The 22901-nt window shown below is 40.0% G+C and overlaps 1 protein-coding gene across 3 annotated transcripts; it reads left to right on the top strand.

Moving 5' to 3' along the window:
• Positions 1 to 3798: 3798 nt before the first annotated feature.
• Positions 3799 to 13261, top strand: BTF3 (basic transcription factor 3). Of its 3 annotated transcripts, none has more exons than XM_082724984.1 (6): positions 3799 to 4021; positions 4605 to 4673; positions 9835 to 9948; positions 10256 to 10457; positions 11693 to 11749; positions 12817 to 13119. In XM_082724984.1, exons 2-6 carry the CDS (start codon positions 4605 to 4607, stop codon positions 12861 to 12863), a joined length of 489 nt encoding a protein of 162 aa, XP_082581110.1. In that variant the 5' UTR covers positions 3799 to 4021; the 3' UTR covers positions 12864 to 13119. The 3 variants fall into 3 exon arrangements, with proteins under 3 accessions (XP_082581110.1, XP_082581108.1, XP_082581109.1); XM_082724982.1 differs by having other exon boundaries at positions 3876 to 4259; positions 12817 to 13261; XM_082724983.1 differs by having other exon boundaries at positions 3877 to 4021; positions 11676 to 11749.
• Positions 13262 to 22901: the final 9640 nt, after the last annotated feature.

Here is a 22901-nt window from a genome sequence, read left to right as displayed (position 1 = left end):
TGACCTTATATAAGTTTTCTGAAATAAAATTGTTAAGATTGAATGAAAAAAAGCTGAGTATGCATGTATTAATTTAGTAACTGTTGGTGCTGTGTGGTGGGTCTATGGAGGCTCATTATATTATTTGTGCTCCGGTGCACTTGGAAGCTTTCCACAATAATGTAAGAAGGATATTCAATCTGATATTCAAAAAATTAGGGTTAGCATTATAGATTTGGGACCTCATCAAAATAAAGATGACAGTTAAAGCCATGGGACTGGATGAAAACACTTAGGAAGAATATAGGTAGAAAAGAATATAGAACTAAAATGTAAGCAACTCTAATATTTAGAAGTTAGAGAATTAAGATAAAGTGAAGTACACTGAGCTGCTAGTAAGAGGAAACCAGGAAGTGAGATGTTCGTGAAGCCTAGAGAAGAAAATATTTCAAAAATGTGGAAGAGGCCAAGAGTGTCAAATGCCACCTAAAGGCTAAAATAAAAACTAAGAATTTACCTTTCAGATTTGTCAAGATGGAGGTTTAGACAATTCTTCGGACAGATTTTTTGCTATAAAAGGGAACACAAAAATTAAGTAGTGGGTGGAGGAGAACAGAGGCAAAAAAAGTTTTTCATTTTCTTCTGTTTTGAGATACTTGAGACTGAGGCTTATTAGTACACTGGTAGAATGACTTAGTTGAAAGGGGGAGAACAGATACAGGAGGGCTGTAATAGAACAATCAAGGTCCTGAATGAAATGCACAAAAGTACAAGTAGAGGAAATAATTCTGTGTGTAACAGAAAGGAAGGCAAAATTTATAGATTCAGATATATAGAGATGGTAGAGTAATGGAGGGTAGATGAAGTAGTGTCAATCTTTACACCTTAACTCTCTAAGCTCTAGTTAGATGGCCAGTAGTGAGAAGTACTATGGGATGAACCTACCTCATAAGATTTCTGTGAGGATCCAACTGTTAAAGAGCCAACACTCAACATCATCCTGTAGAAATTATTATTAAGACTCCTAGTTCAGTTCTCCATTAACTCAATAAAATTATCAATCTATCATTCTGCATTTAATAAAGTACCACAACTAAAAACAACAAAGATGGATGTAACTTAATAAGGTTGAGGGTGTCAGAAAAGGCTTTCCTGAGACATTTAAACCAAAAGCTATGTAAGCTGCAGGCACTAACTTGACAAAGGTAGGGGTATTAGAAGTTTAAGGAGGTTTAGAAACAAACAAAAGGTCTGTTATGTCTATCAGTCAACGGCCAGATCACAAAGCAACTAAAACCACGGGAACATTTATCCTCTGTGATTTCCAGTACCTTCTGTGGGTGAAAATAGGCTCTTAATAAACATTATGTCAAGTATTTTAGTTCATGCTGAAGCCAACTCAAGTCCAACTGAGAGGTGAAAATAATTCATCGACTTTGATTAGACCATAAACTATAAAGCAAGGAGAGCAAACAGGTTTCCCCTTCTTGCCTATTCTATTGACAGAGGTCATGTTGAATCCTTGAGTTTGTTCAGGCTAAGTAGATAAATGCGGGAGCTAGTAATTCTTACTTGCCATAGATACCATAAATTACTGTTTTGTCATCACTGACCTAAGATAGCAACTTAGTAACTTTAAAAAAAAAAAGATTTTATTTTATTTATTTATTTGACAGAGATCACAAGTAGTCAGAGAGGCAGGCAGAGAGAGAGGAGGAAGCAGGCTCTCCGTAGAGCAGAGAGCCCAATGCGGGGTTCGATCCCAGGACCCTGGGATCATGACCTGAGCTGAAGGCAGAGGCTTAACCCATTGAGCCACCCAGGCACCCCAGTAACTTTTTTTGGAGTTAAAAAAATCCCTTAAATTACTTTTTTAGAAGACTGGTATATAAATATTAGCAGAATCTGAATCTCCCCTCCCCCCCCCCTTTTTAAGATTTTATTTATCTGACAGAGAGCACAAGCAGGGGGAGCAGCAGGCAGGGGGGAGAAGCAGACTCCCTGCTGAGCATGGAGCCCATCCCAGGACCCTGGGATGATGATCTGAATAGAAGGCAGCCACTTAACGAATGAGCCACCCAGGCGCCCCAGAATCTGAATTTCCTAACCATTCACAAAACCGCAGCAGAAAAATTTAAAATGTTTTTTCTATTAGAGCAACTTTTATGATTTTCAACATAATTAAATTCTTAAAAATTAGAAAAGAACAAGACAGAAAAGTGGGAACCAAGGAAAAATAAAAAATAACCTGGGAGGGACGCCTGGGTGGCTCAGTGGGTTAAGCAGCTGTCTTCCGCTCAGGTCATGATCCCAGCATCCTGGGATCGAGTCCCCCACATCGGGCTCCCTGCTCGGCAGGGAGCCTGCTTCTCCCTCTGCCTCTGCCTGCCATTCTATTCTGTCTGCCTGTGCTTGCTCTCTCTCCCTCTCTCTCTATGATAAATAAAATCTTAAAAAAAAAAAAAAAATATATATATATATAATAACCTGGGACATTTCCAGAAAACAGGTATATATAAGGTAAATCAGGTGACAGGTAGGTGGAAGAATGTTATGTTGATGTAAATGCTGAAAAAACATTGTATGACGAGAGTTTCAAATGCCCTTAGTATAACATGGTAGAAGCGGGGAAAATGTGTTCTGGAACAAAGACATACTGTCAAAAAGGGAACTATTTCTATGTATTCTGTAGTATTTCTATAGTACTGAGTGATGTTGGCACAGTCGTTTTGACTTTTACAGTAACCCACGGAGCCTAATAGTTCACCTTTTTCTGTACTAAACCTTGACTCATATTTAAGAGGAGCAACATTGTTTTTTAAGATAATATCAACAGTTACAATTACCCTAAAAAGCAATATGGCTGTTCTATTTTCTTAGAGACCTCGCATTTTAACAAATTTACACATGGAAAGTATTAAAAAACAAAATGATTAATCTTAACTGGAGGGAAATCTGCACCTACACAAGTTTCCTTGCCATATAAACTGTATTTTCTCAAAGATTTCGGACTCATTTTTGAATCTGCAAAGGCTTTTCATAAATAAGACCACAAAAAGGCTGGCCGGCTAGCGTTCAAACTTCAAGCTTGTCTTAAAGCTTGCCCCACCAGTTGGAAAATTTAGCCTCTCTTAACACACCAGGCACAAATGCTCCTTTGACTGCATTACCGAGTTAAGGAACAATGTTTGTGAACCACTAACTGTAAAATCCATGCCAAATTACACCAAGGAGCCAATTTTTGTCTGTATAAACAAGAGAAGTAAGGTAATTAAGTACAGGGGTCTCAGGCGGTAGGTGCTACGCTTGCTGAAATTCAGATTACCCGGTTCCATCCCCAGTCCGACTGAACCCCTTTTAAGGATCGGGCCTCGGGGATACATTTTGAACGCGCTCGCCAGAAATGGTGAACCATGGTCCTGCAACCCACCAAACCACCTCATCCTGGAAAGTAATATTAGTTTACTTCGGCAAAGTTGTGACAAAATGTTTCGGTAAAAGCCAGTATGGGCCGGAAAGGAAATTCTAAAACATCCAGAGAATTGCTCCAATCTACACCAAAAAGCGAGCCAGAGCGAGTGAAGAGATGAATACACGCGGGGCGCCCCAAGCGTTTCCGCAAATGTGAACTGCCCTTTCTTCTGAGGGTAAGGAATTTGGGGATCAGGGCCGACTTACTCAACCCTAACTGCAAAGAACCGTTCTTTCTGACTCCTCTATGGTCTTTCCCAGGACTACACGCGGCGCCGACAGTACAGAGCCCCTCGTGCGGCCCCAAACCGGCCCGCGCTCCATGACAAATGCCCCACCGGGTCGGTCACAAATGCCGGGGCCTCAAGCCGCGCGTGCGCAGCGAAGCACTAAACTCGCGGCAAAGTCCGTTTCCTGACTTTTGGAGGAAGCAGCGTTGCATCACTTCCGGCCTTCCTCTAGCTGCCATCTTGCGTCCCCGCGTGTGTGCACCTAATCTCAGCTGGTCCGCCCGAGACCCCCTGAGCGCCAACCCTAGTCCCCCGCGCGGTCCCATTTCCGCTCCAACAAGGTACAAAAAGGCTCTGGACGCCGGCGTGGGAGGAGGACGGGAACGGGGGCGGGAAGTGCCCGGAAGGAGCGAGACAGGGAGGGACAGGGCTGAGGAGAGGAAGGCGATGCGACGGACAGGCGCACCCACTCAGGCTGACTCTCGGGGGCGAGGTCGAGCCAGGGGCGGCTGCCCTGGGGGCGAGGCGACGCCGTCTCTTCCTCCACCTCGCGGCGGAACCCGAGGACAGGAGCCTCAGGTACCGCGAGGCTTGCGGAGAGTGGCTGGGCCGGGCCGGGCAGGCCCTGGCTAGGCCGAGGCCGGGCCAGGGCCGGGGGTGGGGGGTGCTGACCAGGCGTGGGTTAGAGCCCTTTTCGGCTTGTAAGGGGGCGGGGGGGGGTGTTGAGGAGAGTAGGAAAGTGGGTGCTCTTTACGCTCCCTCAAAACTGAAATTGGGAGCTTTGCGGGGTGGATTGGGAATTCAGGCCTCGGCCTGTTTAGGACTTTTTTTTTTTTTCCTTTGGTTGGTGTCTTGGGAAATATCGAGCGTGGAATGCTAGAGTGAACCAGACCTTTCCTCGCTGAGGGTTTCCTGTTTTTCTAGATGAAAGAAACGATCATGAACCAGGAGAAACTCGCCAAACTGCAAGCACAAGTGCGCATTGGTGGGAAAGTAAGTTTCAGTAGTTTCGGGAGCTTTTTGAAGTTTAAAGGTTTGGGGTGGTATTTGCTTTTTGTTTTTTGTTTTTACCCTTGGATTTGCTTTTCTTGTGTTATTGGCTTGTCACTGTCTCTAGAGGGCATTTCATAGAGCTAGCAAAGCGGGGGGGGGCGGGTTAAATGGTGTACAATAGAGTGTGTCAGTGGGACCTGTATGTTGTAGATTAAAAGAGAAAAGTGAGTCTAGATGAAAAGAGAACTTAAACAACAAACATTACTTCTGTGTGAGTATGTTTTGTGTTACAGTGTTTAAGTAGAACAAAAGTGTTTCCTAGTTTAATCAGTAAGAAAATGTGTCAATTCTGTTAGTGGCCATCAGTGGCCATCATACCTTCTACCTTGTTTGGCCTAAGTTGTATACATTCGGTGCTTTGCCTTTTCTCTTTCTTTCTTTCTTTTTTTAAAATAACTATGCTAACTCTGAGCTTTAGTTCCATCTGTCTTTTGAACTGTAGTTTATATTGTAAGATTCTGGATAATTGTTGTGCTTAATACTTAGAAGTTTGTGTCTGTTTTAAGTTAAGGCCTGTAATTCTTTCTTAAATGCAGTTTAGAGTAGTTGTATGTTTTCTAGGAGATTTGGAAGATACGTATGTTAGAGGCACATCATAGAGTTTAAGGCAGTGACTGTGGATTTGAAAACACTACCTAAGCAGATCTCTTTCAATTTTGGCTTTGTTAATATGCTAAAACTGAGAGAATGAGAATGATTGGTGGGTTTTTAGGTTAAGTTTTTGGCTGTTTGGTTTTTCCTGCTGGATACTGATCTTCAAGAGTATTCTTTTTTGATCTTGGAAGTATTAGATTGTTTTCTGAGTGATGTACTTAAGTCAGATGTCTGCTCCAGACAGAGGTCTGTCTGCTTAGCTGTATTTTGCATCATGTTAGCACATTCCTAGTATTTAACAAGGTGTGGTAGCCTGTTGGAACAGAGCATGTCTTTACTTGGTAAAACTTGTAAAGCTTCCCTAGGACAAGTTTATTACCTATTAGTTTTTCCCAATTTTAAACATTTGTCTTCAAGTAGAATCTTCTGTGAAATAGAGGTTGCATGTAGGCTTAAACAATGCATTTGTTAAATTACTGAACTTTGCCAACAATGAATATATCACGATCCTTTTTTCTTTCCTGAAGCTAGTAGTCTTGAGCATCTGCACCTGCCCATTAACAAATGGTAGGTGTTTCTTGTTCTTAGCAATTGTTAAAAGCTAGGTGTGGCCTTCAGGTCCCAGAAGAACTCATTATATCCTTTGTGGTCAGTGTTTCAGTGTTCTTACATTAGTGTTTGTTAAAGATTTTATTTATTTGACAGAGATCACAAGTAGGTAGAGAGGCAGGCAGAGAGAGAGAGAGAGAGAGACAGAGGAGGAAGCAGGCTCCCCACCGAGCAGAGAGCCCAATGTGGGGCTCGATCCCAGGACCCTGGGATCATGACCTGAGCTGAAAGCAGAGGCTTTAACCTACTGAGCCACCCAGATGCCCCTACATTAGTGTTTTTAAGTGTCTTTTAGTACAGGTTTTACAGGAAGTATTGTGGATAATGTGCTTGTGTGCTGTCTTTCTTTGGTACTGATCATTTAGCTATGAGAAACATTCTAGGGCAAGGAAAGTGTAGGTTTTTTAGATTCTTTTTTTTTTTTTTTTTTTTTAAGATTTTATTTATTTATTTGACAGAGATCACAAGTAGGCAGAGAGGCAGGCAGAGAGAGAGAGAGAGAGAAGCAGGCTTCCTGCGGAGCAGGGAGCCCGATGCGGGGCTCGATCCCAGGACCCTGAGATCATGACCCGAGCCAAAGGCAGCAGCCCAAACCACTGAGCCACCCAGGCGCCCCAGTTTTTTAGATTCTTAAGGCTGATGTAGGATTGAACTTTGTTTAGGTGACATAGGAAATACTTATGTCCTTGTAATACGGACCTTTTAAAAAACTTCTTTATTATGGAGTATGAAATTTGGTGAGTTAGTTTTGCCTTAGAGAAACCTGTGTTAGGTACTTCCAGATAAGTAGTGTAAAGTGCTTTATTCAATATCTGGTCAGAGCATTGATACTAAATTACATCAGTAAAAATTGAACTCTCTGGATGTGAACTGTGTGGAATCTATAGAAGGTGTGTCAGGTTTGTTTTTAGAATCTTAGAGTAGTCATTTAGAATGTCTTTTAGAGAGAATTCTTTGAAAACCAGGTATCTACGTGACTACATCAAAGTGATCTTTATTCTTAAAGGTTTTTGGGGGGATTGGTAGCCAGTATTTTTTTTTTTTTTTTTTTGGTAGCTATAATATGTTACTCGGTTCGGCTATCATTTACTTAAGACTTTAACTGTGCTCGGTTCTGAGAATATGAAATTTAAGAAATTTATGGTCCCTTAGGGGACTTTAACGCCAGTAGGGGAGGGGTTTTTTTGGTTTTTGTTTTTTAATTTGTTTTCATAGTGTAATATACATAGTGCAGTAGAAGCATTTTCTTTTTCTCTCTCTCTCTTCCTTTTTTTTTTAAAGATTTTTTTTATTTATTTGACAGATCACAAGTAGGCGTAGAGGCAGGCCGGTGGGGGGGGGGGGGGAAGCATGCTTCCTGCCAAGCAGAGAGCCCGATGCAGGGCTTGATCCCAGGACCCTGAGATCATGACAGCTGAAGGCAGAGGCTTAACCCACTGAGCCATCCAGGTTCCCCTAGAAGCATTTTCAAAATCTAGAAATGGGAATGATTTTGCTTGGGGCAGTTTATGGCAGAATTTAGGGATGACATGAAAGAGATAATGGTTTGAAAAGGGTTTTAAAAGACAAATAGAAACTGGTATGTAGGGGACACCTGGGTGGCTCAGTTGGTTAAGCGGCTGCCTTCGGCTCAGGTCATGATCCCAGCGTCCTGGGATCGGGTCCCACATCGGGCTCCTTGCTCGGCGGGGAGCCTGCTTCTCCCTCTGCCTCTGCTGCCACTCTGCCTGCCTGTGCTTGCGCGTGCGCTCTCTCTCTCTCTCTCTCTCTGGCAAATAAATAAATAAAATCTTAAAAAAAAAAGAAATTGGTATGTAGGTTGGGGTATTTTGAAATAGGTGGGTGGTAACCTTTCCATAAGGAGCTTTATGTATCATGTAAAGGGCTTAATCTATACATAAGAGTTCTTGAGTTTATTAAGTATTACGGAGAGTTAAGCAGAAAATGAGAGCCTCATTTGCCTAGTTGTGGAAGTTTATGGGTTATATTTGAGAAGGAGGAGATTGGAAACTTGGTGTATATGAACAAGTGGCCACAAACTTGCTTGAAGCCTGTATTCCTTTGTTCATTCATTCAAGTTACTGAGTGCCTTCAGGGAGCTGGACACTGTTCTCAATACTGTTCATGGCAGTAAACAGAATGGACTCTCTCTCTCTTTTTTTTTTTTTTAATAAACATATATTTTTATCCCCAGGGGTACAGGTCTGTGAATTGCCAGGTTTACACACTTCACAGCACTCACCATAGCACATACCCTCCCCAATGTCCATAACCCTACCCACCTTCTCCCAACCCCCCTCCCCCCAGTAACCCTCAGTTTGTTTTGTGAGATTAAGAGTCACTTATGGTTTGTCTTCCTCCCAATCCCATCATTCTCCTAGCCTCTTAACCCCCCATGTTGCATCTCCACTTCCTTATATCAGGAAGATCATATGATAGTTGTCTTTCTCCGTTTGACTTATTTCGCTAAGCATGATACGCTCTAGTTCCATCCATGTTGTTGCAAATGGCAAGATTTCATTTCTTTTGATGGCTGCATAGTATTCCATTGTGTATATATACCACATCTTCTTTATCCATTCATCTGTTGATGGACATCTAGGTTCTTTCCATGGTTTGGCTATTGTAGACATTGCTGCTATAAACATTTGGGTGCACTTGCCCCTTTGGATCACTACATTTGTATCTTTAGGGTAAATACCCAGTAGTGCAATTGCTGGGTCATAAGGTAGTTCTGTTTTCAACTTTTTGAGGAACCTCCATGCTGTTTTCCAGAGTGGTTGCACCAGCATACATTCCCACCAACAGTGTAGGAGGGTTCCCCTTTGTCCGCATCTTCACCAGCATCTGTCATTTCCTGACTTGTTAATTTTAGCCACAGAATGGAATCTCTTAAGGAGGTTACATTTTGGTGAGGGGAGACAGACAATAAATTACATTTATCTCATAGTAATAATTAGGAAGGAAAATAAACCTGGATGGATAGAGATAACTGTAGTAGTTGCTTTTTTACATAGGGTGGCTGGGAAAGACCACTAATAGGGTGATGTAAGAACAGAGATCTGTAGTAAGGGAGGGAACAAATACAGATGATAGGGAAGAAAGGAATAGTATGTGCAAAGGCCCTTTTTGGCCTGTTGAAGGAACTGTGAGGAGGTTTATTTGGCTAAAGATGAGAATGTGTATGTGATACAAGATGTGGTCAAGAATAGAATAGTAGGGGCAGAGCAGATCATATCATGTAGAGGCTTTGTGGTTTAAGATAAAAACTTAAGATTTTGTTCTTAGGTATTATAAAAGTCTATTATAAACTCATTTAAACATGTCCATACACTGTCTTGCTTGTGAATATTAATGGAAAACAGAAAAGGCTAATAGTTCTGGACATTTAACTTCTAAATGATGCTTAATTTAGGTTGATACATGCTATCTCTTTGATCACTTCTAGAGCAGATAATTTAAAAAATAAGACTTTGAAAAGATCATTGTTTTATATATGACAAAACTAGAAGCTTAGAAGTTGTTAAGGATTTATAGACAATTCCTTTGTTACCCTCTTTCTGCTTCCATCATTCCCTACCTGCTGCCTAAAAGTTTGTGCTTATGGTAGTTTTCTTAAAAAGATCCAAAGGTCAGAAAGGAATTAGAAGGGCACCTGGGTGGCTCAGTGGGTTAAGCCACTGCCTTCGGCTCAGGTCATGATCTCAGGGTCCTGGGATGGAGTCCCGCATCGGGCTCTCTGCTCAGCGGGGAGCCTGCTTCCTCCTGTCTCTCTCTCTGCCTGCCTCTCTGCCTACTTGTGATCTCTCTCTGTCAAATAAATAAATAAAATCTTTTTTTAAAAAAAATGTCTGTTATGGTGTGTATGTGGTGAGGTTTTTTTTTCTCCTCACTCTAGGGAACTGCTCGCCGAAAGAAGAAGGTGGTTCATAGAACAGCTACAGCAGATGATAAAAAACTTCAGTTCTCCTTAAAGAAGTTAGGGGTAAACAATATCTCTGGTATTGAAGAAGTAAGTATCAAATTTTATTTCTTTATAAAACAAGTTTTGGTCGGAAAAAACTTCAGTGGCCATGCATTAAATTTTTTTTTTCTACTCCCAACAGAGAATTTCATATCCCTCTAAAATAGGTTTCTATTCCACTAGTGAATATTAGGGAGTGCTAAGTCTGAAAGTGATTAGATTGTACTTTCCATTCCAGGCAAAATATTCCTGTGCCTCACAGTGAAATAGTGGATTAGTTAGCCAGACTTAAGCTTTTCCTTAATAGAATGTTTGGGGTTTTGGGTGTTGCTAATTAATTTTTTTTTCTTGATAGGTGAATATGTTCACAAACCAAGGAACAGTGATCCACTTTAACAACCCCAAAGTTCAGGCATCGCTGGCAGCGAACACTTTCACCATTACAGGCCATGCTGAGACAAAGCAGCTGACAGAAATGCTACCCAGTATCTTAAACCAACTTGGTGCAGACAGTCTGACTAGTTTAAGAAGACTGGCTGAAGCTCTGCCCAAACAATGTGAGTTTCCTTTAGTGATTTTGCCCAGGGTTACCGATTTATCAGGAAATTTCTAAGATCTCAAGTAGATATGAATATCTTTAAATTTGAAAATGACAGTTTTCCTCTAAAAAGTGACAATTTTTACAATGACTTTTAAGCAGGTGTTCTTAGTGTTTTCAGTGTGTTAACTAGTTTGCTGTGGACTTTATACTTGATTCAGTGGAATGTTTTTTGCCAACTTGCTTTGGATCAGTGGTTTAAAATTTTTACCTTTATCAGCTGGAAATGATAAATGTTAATTTGGGGGGGTTGGATAACTGTTAAGAATTGATTAAAATATATTATAAATTGTCAGGTTTTTTCAGTGTATTTACAACTGGTATTACCAGTAATGTTTAAGAATTGGCCTGCCATTATTTGGGTGTTTTTCATTATAGTACAAGGATTTTGTTCAGGGCAGAAGAATCTTGTAGTTGAGTAAGTGCATTAAGAGATGTAGCTACTTTATGCTGTGGTTCTCTGATTAAAATTTTGGAGAATGGCAATGTAGAAGCAAGACAGGCTTATTATATGGTCCATTATTTAGTCTTCCATGTTTTTCTAGGCATTTTTCTGCTTTTATGTAGATAAGAGTTTGGGGGGCTTTGGGTGGACGGGGTGTCGGTCAGATGGAGAGGCGTAAGAAATTCTAGAAAGTCTTGGCCTTTGGAGCTAAAGTAGGCTTTGGAAATACCCCACTGAAAATCTGATAGGGATAGTACTGGGAGGTCTCCATGTATAGTTCACTTTTTTGTGTATTAAAAAGAAAAAGGATGCTTACCACCAATCAGAGGCACTTAATTTTTTGATCATTTTATTTTCATTTCAGTAAAGGTTTGTTAAGCATCTCCCATATGCCATGCACAAAACATTTGAGAAAACAGTCTCTTAATTTTTGCCTCCCAAAAGAAATCTTCCCATAATTTGGTATGTGGGTTTACTGCTACCCTGGGGGCACTCTGTTTTCATACCACTTCAGGACCCGTGGTGGGTCAGATTGAAAATACAGGTATGAAATTTGTTCTGTTGGCTGTGAACAGCATCTAGTTCATTTGTAGACATTAGGCTACCGTGTTATTATTAGTACATAGGGATGAAATCCCAAATGTCATTGTTGTCATAAGTTCTAACAACACTTGGTCTTTCATCTGTTCTTCTGGTTAATGTTTTTAAAGACTTAATGAATGTGTAACATAGTCATTTCACTTTCACAGCTGTGGATGGAAAAGCACCACTTGCTACTGGAGAGGATGATGACGATGAAGTTCCAGGTAGGAACCTTCATTTATGGTTAAACTAGAAAATCTTAGAAGGAAGAATAACCAATCTTTGTACTAAAGGAAAGCCTTAACTTGGGGGAGGGGGTAATAACATAAAGGACAGGAAAGGAAGACATGAACCTTGCCCAGAATGAAAAAAATAATGCGGTATTATTTAACTAGGAGTTATGTTTGTAGACTTGGCTTTTTCTAATTGGAGACTTCAAATATTGAATAAGTATGTATGTTAGCACATAAATAGAATACTAGTAGATCACAGAGACCTGTTTCTTACTTAGAGATTAATAAATTCATGATAAGGCATGGAGAAGTTCAGGTATCTTGGGATATGGTATAACCATTCTAAAATCAGAAAAACTCTTGGCCATCAGGAGGGATTTTGCTTTCTTAGCTGTTACTTGGTAATTTGTTTTGGGGGCTCCTGGGTTGCTCAGTTATTTAAGCGATTGCCTTCAGCTCAGGTCATGATCCTTGAGTCCCACATTAGGTTTCCTGCTTAGCGGGGAGTCTGCTTCTCCGTCTGACCCTCCCCTTCTCATATTCTCTCTCTCTCATTCTTTCTCAAATAAATAAAATCTTTTTTTAAAAAAAATAAATTGTTTTGTTATAAAACATGTTTATTGAGCAATAGAATCACTAGACTGAAATACTTCCACTTTGCCTAGATAGGTGACCTTTAGGAATCCAGGAAAACTTTATATTGTTTGTGATGGTGTTCTTTGGTTCTGACCCCCATGTTGACTAATATATTACTATTGCTCAGTTTTAATTCTTGGGGTGAAATGGAACTGGGGAGGGCATGTGCATATTTTTAAGCATAGTATCTGTGTCATTAGATTAATAAATTTCCCTCTTTTCCTTGTTTTAATTACATTCCAGAACCTATACTTGAAAATGTGCCAAATGGGTAGTGGTCTCTTTGGAAATAAAGTTTTTAAGTATATATCTTGATTTTTAACTGTAAGATATATTTTTAGAGCATTTTTTTAACCTCTTTTTAAAATCTGATGATTTGTAGATTTGGGATTTTTCAGTTTTTCTTTTTTTTCTTCCCCTAGATCTTGTGGAGAATTTTGATGAAGCTTCCAAGAATGAAGCAAACTGAATTGAGTCAACTTCTGAAGAAGATAAAACTTAAAGAAGTTACTGGGAGCTGCTATTTTATATTATGACTGCTTTTTAAAATTTTGTTCATGGATCTGATAAAATCTAGATCTCTAATATTTTTAAGCCCAAGCCCCTTGGACACTGCAGCTCTTTTCAGTTTTTGCTTATACACAATTCATTCTTTGCAGCTTATTAAGCTGAAGAAGCCTGGGAATAAAGTTTGAAACAAGATTAATAAAGTTCTTTGCCTAGGATACGGTTCTACTTTTTATTTCATTAACACTGATTTGTACATGGAAAGCAAAGTTGTTTATAGAAAGCTAATCATGGCATGTAATATGGCTGGTAATCTTTGGTGAAATTTGATTAAAGATTTTAAATGGCCGTATAATATAACAACAGTGGTATAAAGTTCTCATATTTTAAAACTTGTCTCTAGCAGCCCTCAGAGCTACAGTGGTGTAAGTAATGGGTATAATTATAAGGGATGGAATATTGCTTAGTGGGTGAGAAAGAGTTTCTCTTAATATTGTCTATATTGTAAGTATATACCAAGTGCCTTTAACATATTACTGCACTTAATTTTCTCTCATTTAATTCTCAATCTACGAAGTAGGGGTTAGTAGCTCCACTTTCTAGTTGTAACACAAGGGTACCTTAAAAAAGTGGAAGTAATCTCTTAATGAAAATGATTTTTTTCATTATTTCAACTTTTCTGTTTCAACTTCATTATTTCATTACTTCAACTTCTTGTAGGATATTCTGTTAGACCCCTGAAAAAACTAGTGTTTGTATTAGGAATGTCACCTCATCTTAAATTTAAGTTGTAACAATTTAATAGGGCTTTTTTCTCTAGAAAAAAATCTTTGAAATAACAGTAAAGTTTACATGTATACATTTGAAAGAAATTTAGCATACAATATTTGTGCTGTGCCCCAATCAGGATACTGAACAGTTCCATCATCCCATCTATAAGGCTACTTAAAAAAAATTTGTATTAGCAATCATAATGTTGGAAAAACTTAAACATTTACAAATGATAATTAAAATAAATGGGTTATCTGCATCAAGGCAAATGAGAAAGAAAATTGTCTTAGTTTCTACTTGTAGCCATAAGAATTTGTTTTAAGTTTACATAACAATTTTAAGTACCTTCTGAGGGTACTATGCAGCTATATCTAAAAGTCACTGTAAGTAAACTACCAAAAATGAAATACTTGTATAAATAGTATTTGCACATTTTAACATTGTGTTATTTTCAAAGGACGTGTATCAGTCTTGTTAAAGTACACTGCTACAGTAGCAAAGACTTCAGTGTCAATGATTTACAAAATTGCAAAAAAGTACATGTTTCCAGACGATTGTGGGTCTGGTTGGACTGCTACATAATCACTGTAGCCCCAGACTGCAACCTCTACCTGGAGCACTCAATTTGGGCTTCTTTGCTGGCTTAGAAAGCTGTTAGACACAAATGTCACTTATATGTAACTGACCAAGTGGAATAGCTAAAGGAGGGCAGAAGATTGGGAAAGCTTGGAGTGGGGCCTGTAGGTTCGCATTTCTTTCTTTTTTTTTTTAAAGATTTTATTTATTTATTTGACAGAGATCACAAGTAGGCAGAGAGGCAGGCAGAGAGAGAGAGAGGAGGAAGCAGGCTCCCTGCAGAGCAGAGAGCCTGATGTGGGGCTCGATCCCAGGACCCTGGGATCATGACCTGAGCCGAAGGCAGAAGCCTTAACCCACTGAGCCACCCAGGTGCCCCTAGGTTCGCATTTCTGATGAGCTCCCAAGTGATTCTGATACTGCTGGTCCACTGGCTGTACTTTGAAGAAATGAGATTTTAAGTTAGAGATTTTCTCAGCTCATTACAAGATACTGAGGTGAAAGTTATAGGCTGGGTTGGGCATGTGAAGAATGTCACTCTGAATATCTTTGCAGGTGTTTGTACAAGATCCGTACAGGAATGGGACTAGAGAATTACAATGGATTTCCAAGTCAGGCCTACACAGGGCAACTTGCTTTTTTTTAGCAGATGCTAACTAGGGTTAATCCTGTTTTGCCTGTACCCAGAGTTTTTCTCCAACAACCTAGAGAAAAGTTTTTTCATCATTTCATTTTTTAAATGGTCTGTTGTGTGTGAGGGACCATAGATTAATAAGAAAGGTTTTTCTTTTAATACCTTAAAAGACTGATAAACGGGGTTATGCTACAGTTGCAAATGACTTAAATTTTAGTTGCTACAAAGATTTATTTGACACACTTGATGTTTGTGGTTTGCCTGTGGCTGGGCTCCACTTTACTCCGGGAGTAGCATCTAACTGGAACATAGCTGGTCTCAGGATTGGGAAAAGAGGGCAAACAACCAGCTGGCTCTGCAAACCTATGTTGGGAAGTGATGCACATCATTAATCAGATTTCGTCAGCCAGAGAAAGTCACGTATATAGTCAAGTCTGATGGCCATGAAGACTGAGAAAATCTAATACTCCCTCAGAGCAGGGCAGCAAATACTATTGAACAATACTACAACCCACCATATCCTTACATTTTTTTTTTTCTTTAATTGCCCACAATCCTTCTGGCTATTAGATGTTATGCTCTGTTCCACTTGTTTTATGTAATCTCATTGGTTATCATCATAATTCCCCCTCCCCCTGTGCCCCCACCAAAGAGCCATGTACAAATAAGGAAACCATCTTCAAGAGGTGAGTCTCAGGTCAACACAGCTTGTGGTGTGGCAGCATGAGATTCAAACCCAGGTCTGATCTTTTGATCTCAGGCACTGCTAGAAAGAATGTTAAGCCCCTGGTTGATCTTTTGGATGTTGTCACTACATGCTGGCTGTTGTCCACTGTTTTCAAGACTAGCCCTGGGCCAAACAAGCTTTCAGCTGAATCTGAACCAGGGCTATGCTAATGAAGATAATACATCTAATTTTGATCTGAGAACTCTTAGGATTAATACCTTTTATTTGTTGAAATAATCAAACTACGGTAAACTTGTGTCATCCCCATAATAACCCTGCGGCACACATGACAGAAAATTGCATTTGAAAATTTGGAAACAAGTTTAGATAAGGCTAAAGGTCACTAAAGTTTGGGTCTCATTTCTACTAATCAGACTTCTCTCCATTACGTAACACTGGATTCATGCTCCAGGAGGCTCCTCTCTCCCCAGTAAGATACATATGTCATTTTTTTTTTCTTTTGGAGAGAAGTCTTAAGGTAACTAATAACAGTTTCTAGCTTTTCCAAAACATGATTAGAGAAGTCTTCTATTCACATAAATTTTCATCACTCCAATCAGCACAGTCTTGAATGCCATTTCTGCAGTGAGTTCTGGGAATGCAGGCCCAGTCAGCAAAGAAAACAGTATCACATCCAGCCTGAACACTTTGAGCACTGTAAAACTAGACAATGGTGTTTATTTTTAAAACCTAACTGTTAAAATGTCAAGGTGGACTGGAAAAGACGCTATTGGAAAAGAAATAGCCCTTTGGATCTTAAAAATATTAATGAAAACTGTCCAAGTAGAAAATGGCAGATGTCTGTTAAAAATTCTACATGTTTGGGTGAGAGAATCTGTACTTTGAAAAGCCAAGAAGAGAACTACCTCACTCCATCAGTCTGAAAATAAACACAATGACACACTACATAAATAAGCAAGGGGCTGTATGAGTTTGTATGTTCAATAAGCAGGGAAGAGAATCAGTATTTGCTAATTGCCATCAAGAAGACAAGGATCTGTTTATACTTTTAGCCTTTTGTTGTCAACGTATTGTTAGGTAACATGCAACTCCTAGGAAGCTTTTCTCTTTCTACCTTCCATAATGACCAGACAAAGGGTAGGAAATGGTCTGTTAAGTGTACAGTATTTCTGATAAGTCTTTCACATAGTGACTGGGACCCTGAGGTATTAGATTTGTAGCTACCACCATGATTTTAATGCACCCTTGCCTGCTTATAAAGTGATGGGGGTTGCTGCAGTGTCAAACTTCCATACAGAGCACTGCAGGAGGCAGAGAGGAGAGTGGTGGAGAAGGAGGAAAGAACACCAAAGGTTAAGTTAAAAAAAAAAAATCTTTGATAGAGTGTTCAATGGACTTTTCTTTGATCTTTACAAAAATTCCCAAAGAAATCTGATATCAGACAAGAGTTGCCCACCAAGATTATTTCCTTTGTTAAACTTTGCAAATCTGACTGTATTTACTTCTTAGCTAGAGAACTCACCTACTTTAAATGCAAACTACTGGAAATGATAGAATTGCTTAATCATAAATATAAGTATCCTTAGGAAGGTTTCTAATATATTACAATTTATGTAGTTGAAACGTAAGGGTATCTAGTCCAAGAACTCATTAAAACATCAATTACAGGGCGCCTGGTGGCTCAGTGAGTTAAGCCTCTGCCTTTGGCTCAGGTCATGATCTCAGGGTCCTGGGATCGAGTCTCCCAGAGAGCCTGCTTCCCCCTCTCTCTGTGCCTACTTGTGATTTCTCTGTGTGTGTGTCAAATAAATAAAATCTTTTTTAAAAAAATCAATTACAGGCACCTGGGTGGCTCAGTTGGGCATCGGACTCTTGGTTTTGGATCAGGTCGTGATCTTGGAGTCTTAGGATTGAGACCTGCATGGTATCCTCCCTTGGCAGGGAGTCTGCTTCTTCCTCTCCCTCTGCCCCTCTCCCTGCTCATGGATGTGCTCTCTCTCCCTTTCTCTCTTAAATGAATAAAAAAATCTTTAAAACAAAACCCAACAACATCAATTAAGCAGGGCAGCTGGGTGGTTCAGTCACTTTTAAGTGCCTGCTTCTTGATTTCCCTCAGGTCATGATCTTAGGGTGGTGAGAACAAATCCCAGGTCAAGCCCCCCTTTAGGCTCTGCCCTTAGCGGGAAGTCTGATTGAGAGGCTCTCTGTCACTGCTGCTCCAGCTGTGCGCTTGCTCTCTCTCTCTCAAAATAAATAAATAAATAAATAAATAAATAAATATCTTAAAACAAAACAAAACTTCAATTAATCCAAAGCATTTTGAGAAAGAATAACAAAGCTGGAAGCATCAAAATCTGATTTCAAGATATATTACAAAACATAGTAATCAAAACAGTATGGTACTTGCACAAAATAGGCACATAGATCAATGGAACATAATAGTCCAGAAATAACCTGCACTCATATGGTCAATCTACAAGAAAGGAGGCAAGTATATACAATGGAGAGAAGACAGTCTCTATATCACATGGTGCCAGGAAAATTGGACAGCTACATGCAAAAGAATGAAACTAGACCACTTTGTTTTTACATCATACACAGAATAAACCCAAAATGGATTAGAGACCATCAAATGTGAGACCTGACACCATAAGACTCCTAGAAGAAAATGTGGGCAATAATTTCTTTGACATCAGCAATAGAAACATTCTTCTAGATATGTCTCCTGAGACAAGGAAACAAAACTAAAAAATAAACTATTAACGCTACACCAAAATGAAAAGCTTTTACACCACCAACAAAACAAAAAGGTAACCTAATGAATGGAGGAAGATATTTGCAAATGACAGAGTAAGAGGTTAGTATCCAATTTAAAAAATAGGCAGAGGACGTGAAAAGATATTTTCCCAAAGAAGACATACAGATGGCTGGCTAACAGACACATGAAAAGATGTCCAACATCACTAATCATCATGAAAATGCAAATCAAACCCACAATATCACCTTACACTTGTCAGAATGGCTAGTATCAAAAAGATAAGAAATAACAAGTGTTGGAAAGGTTATGGAGAAAAACAGAATTCTCCTGCATTTTTGGTGGAAAAGTAAATTAGTGTAAACACTGTGGAAAATGGTATGGAAGTTCCTCAAAAAAATTAAAAAAGAGGGGCACCTGGGTGGCTCAGTGGGTTAAAGCCTCTGCCTTCGGCTCGGGTCATGATCCCAGGGTCCTGGGATCAAGCCCCACATCGGGCTCTCTCTGCTCAGCGGGGAGCCTGCTTCCCTCTCTCTCTCTGCCTGACTCTCTGCCTACTTGTGATCTCTATCTGTCAAATAAATAAATAAAATCTTAAAAAAAATTAAAAAAGAAATACCATGTAACCCAGTAATTCCACTACTGGATATTTACCCAAAGAAAACAAAAACACTAATTCAAGAAAGATATATAGACCCCTATATTTGTTACAGCATTATTTACAATAGCCAAGATATGGAAGCAACCCATGTCCATAGACAGATGAATGGATAAAGAAGATACTGTGTATATACACAATGGAATATCATCCATAAAAAAGAATGAAATCTTTCCATTGTAACAGCATAGATGGACCTAGGGGGTATTATGATAAATGAAATAAGTCAGAGAGAGAAAAACAAATACCATATGTTTTACTTACATGTGGAATCTAAAAAACAAAACAAATGAATAAACAAACAAAAAGCAGAAACAGATCCATAAATACAGAGAACAAACTGATGGTTGCCAGAGGACAGGAGGAGTAGGGGGATGGGTGAGGGAGAGCAGGAGGTACAGGCTTCTAGTTATGGAATGAATAAGTCACGCAGTTGAAAGGCACAGCATAGGGAGTACAGTCAGTGGTATTGTAATAGCCTTGCATGGTGACAGATGGTGGCAACAACTGTGGTGAGCATGGTGTAACATACAGAGTTGTGGAAACATTATGTTGTACACCAGAAACTAATGTAACATTGTATGTCAAGTATACTTCAATGAGAAAAAAAAAAGTTATGGCAAAACAAAAACACCATCAGTTACCATATATGTAGAGTGGGAACATCCACAATCATGGAACTATGCAAAGTGAGGCATTTTTTCCCCTAAAACATTGTTCTGGATAAATATAAACATTATCAGGTATTTTCACCACATCAGTAATATCTGGCACGTTGGATTTCTTAATCACCATAAAAAAACAGCAATAACATAAAATAAAATAACATCTTCAGTTTTGCCTGATTCATCTGAACAATCTTTGTCACATACCTTATCCATGTATTTCCAGGTCTGATTGGGACCCTTGAATATCAAGTTTTATGGGAGACTACTGGGCATTTGGCCTGTATTAGATAGAGGCATTATTTCTAATAGAAAACATTCCTGCATGATACTCTCTTAAGTATAATTCTGAATTTTAGTTATTAGCTGCTGGTGACTATTCTTTAATCTTGATTATCTGACCACCTCACCCCAGCAGGTAGCAGATTCATTTTCGCCATGACCACAGTCCAGCTTGCTGTTTGTTACAAAGCAGGGAGGGTGGCAAGCGAGTGGTGAGATCTTCACACGAGAGGCCAAGTTGCTGTGAAGCTGTTTTACATGGCCCACATGGCAAATCTGGAAGATTTATAAGTACTGCATGTCAGCAGATGCATCCATGACCAAGAACACCAGGCTTTAATAATACAATAACCTGCTTCCTCCTTCTTCTTCTGCTTCTTTCCATTGTTCTTTCCCCCATTATTTCTTCTCATCCTTTTCTTTTTTTCTCCTCTCTCATCCTCCCAAACTCTCTAGGCTTTACTTAGTTTGCATTTCTTACAATACGACTGGCATTTGGGCAAGTAAGGATGGACTCACTCCTGTCTGAGAAGCAATTAAACGTGACTGAGAAGGAGTCAACAAAGCTGGGCTCTGCCTTGAGCTTTGCCTCAGACTGGTTCTATGTGGCCCCCTCCACTATTTTCTTAACTAGAAATGGGAACCAAGAAAACTTGCTACAACAACTTTAAGGGGATGTTGAATTAAACTGGCATCATTGTTTAAATGCAATGGGTCTACTTCCTCAAAAATGAGTGGGAGTTTCTCAGAATAATGTGACGGTACTTAAAATTTTTAAATTATAAAATTTCAAAGCTAAGATGTAAACAGCAGATTGATAATACTTAAATCTCAAATATATCTACACCTAAATTACTGTATCTCCAGAAAATTCTGGTTTAGTGTATGGAGAGGTACACAGGCTGGAAATAATTTAGATCTAGATCTAGGTGTAGAGTTGACGAAGACTTTGTGAAAGTGCATTTTGCATGTTGAATGTTTTATAGCTGAAACTAGGTAGATAAGTAAGAGGCAGATAACACTACAATTTGTCTTCCCTTAATCCATGAGGTGCTTGGCATTGTGATTGTAGTTTACTGCTCTCAAATCACTAAAGATATTTAACATCACACTCACCCAATTTAATACTAAATTATATGCTCTTTCATATTGTTCACCATTTCCCTAGTGTTCCTCATTATCTCAGAAACTCCTTGATGTTCTATGTAAACTTCAGGGTTGGGCAGCCCTGGATTGGAACCTTGTCTTATCATTTTACCAGCTCTAGGATCTTGGGCAAGACTCTCGGAGTCTTTGTTCAGAGTGGTGATAACAGCTACTTCTCAAGACTGCTGAAAACAATGAAATAAAAATGAGATATATTTAATGTTCAGAGCAATGGTTGGCATATACCACATGCTAATTGCCGGTTATCAGTAGACTCACCCCAAATCACCCATATCAGGAGACTCAGCCATTTGGGAATTATATGGGGATCATATTCTTTTCTTTTTAAAAAATTATTATTATTTTTTTTATTAACAAGGGCCAGGCTAAGCAATCTGCTTGCTCGGTTTTGCTCTCGGGAGCTTTTGTTCCCTGAACGCTGTCTGTAGAGTTCTGGAGGACAGGAATGAAAATGGCGGCCTCCCCATCTTCAGCCTGGAGGAGCCGAGAGCTCCGGGCACCATTCCTCAGTGCGCAGTCAGAGAAAAGTGCTCAATCCCTCCCATCTCCCTGTTTCCGGCCACGCTCTGAGATCACCCGGTCTGTGACTGAGCGTTTCTATCTCTGGTGCACGGCCCTGTTTGGAGTCTCCAAACCCAGCAGATTCCTGCTCCGCACCGCTTCTCTCCGAGAATGAAGGTGAGTCTCCCCAGATCTGCCGCTTGTGGGGTCCCTGCTAGAAGAGCAGTGGCCTTACTGTGCCTCAGATTATGGTTTAAGGTAACCCAGAGCTGAGAGCTCACTCCTCGGCTCCGTCTCTGCAGCCGGCTTCCCTGCTCTAATACCTGCGAACTCTGCTACACTCAGACACCCCGGATCCGTCTGTGACCCCACAGGACCTGAGACCACACTGTCCCAACGAGGGCTCCACCCCCACTTAGCCTCTGGAGCCATGTCCCTCCCTGGAGCCGACCTCTAAAAGTTCTGATTTCATGCTCCACTGCTCTCTCACTTGCCAGTAGCCGGGTGACAGAGCACCCCCCCCACCCCGCCAACACTGTGGTCTACCTTCTTGAATATTGCTTCAGATTCATTTCTCCACATGTCCTACCTTCCAGAAAGTGGTCGCTTTTCTGTTCATAGAATTGCTGCTGTTCTTTTCTTCGATCTCCTGTTGAGTTTGTAGGTGTTCAGAATGGTTTGATAACTATCTAGCTGAATTCCTGGGACCAGACAAAATATAAGTCTCCTACACTTCCCCACCATTTTATTCCTCCCCTCCAGAAATAAATATATTCTTGTTTGTTGAGGGAATTATTGGCAGATCTGCCACGAAGGGGGAACACACACACCTACAGGTTTTACAGTTGTCCAAAATCTGATCCCAAGACCAGTCACAGCAGCCATAACTCCAAGCACAAGGAATACCATGCAGAAAATCTGGAGATTTTCTCCCTGGTGGGAGGCCAGCATTGCCTGGTCCCAGCAGATCACCACAAAAAGAAGGCGTCTGCCTCTCAGGGCAGAGACTTATGTTGAAGGCATTGTTAACTAGCTAGGTGTCGTCCATTGTTACCTTAGTGTGAAAGGCAAGAGCCAAAAATGACAGGACCTCAAATCTATGCTCTGAGTTATAGTGGTGCTTTTAGTGTCTACAGCCTCTAATTTGATCTTCTGGGTGACCAGCCTTCTGACAAGTGAGTTTTGCTTTCCCAATTGTGCAAATGAAGATTTAAAATGAAAAAATTGGTGAGCCCCAGTGAGGAATTGTTGAATTACTATATTGTACACCTAATATAACTAAATAAACTGATATAACAAAAAA

This window comes from Mustela nivalis (assembly GCF_964662115.1).
Source record: "Mustela nivalis genome assembly, chromosome: 3".
Classification (NCBI taxonomy): Eukaryota; Metazoa; Chordata; class Mammalia; order Carnivora; family Mustelidae; genus Mustela; species Mustela nivalis.
Note: the sequence above shows the minus strand (reverse complement) of the source record. Positions and strands in the feature narration are given on the sequence as shown.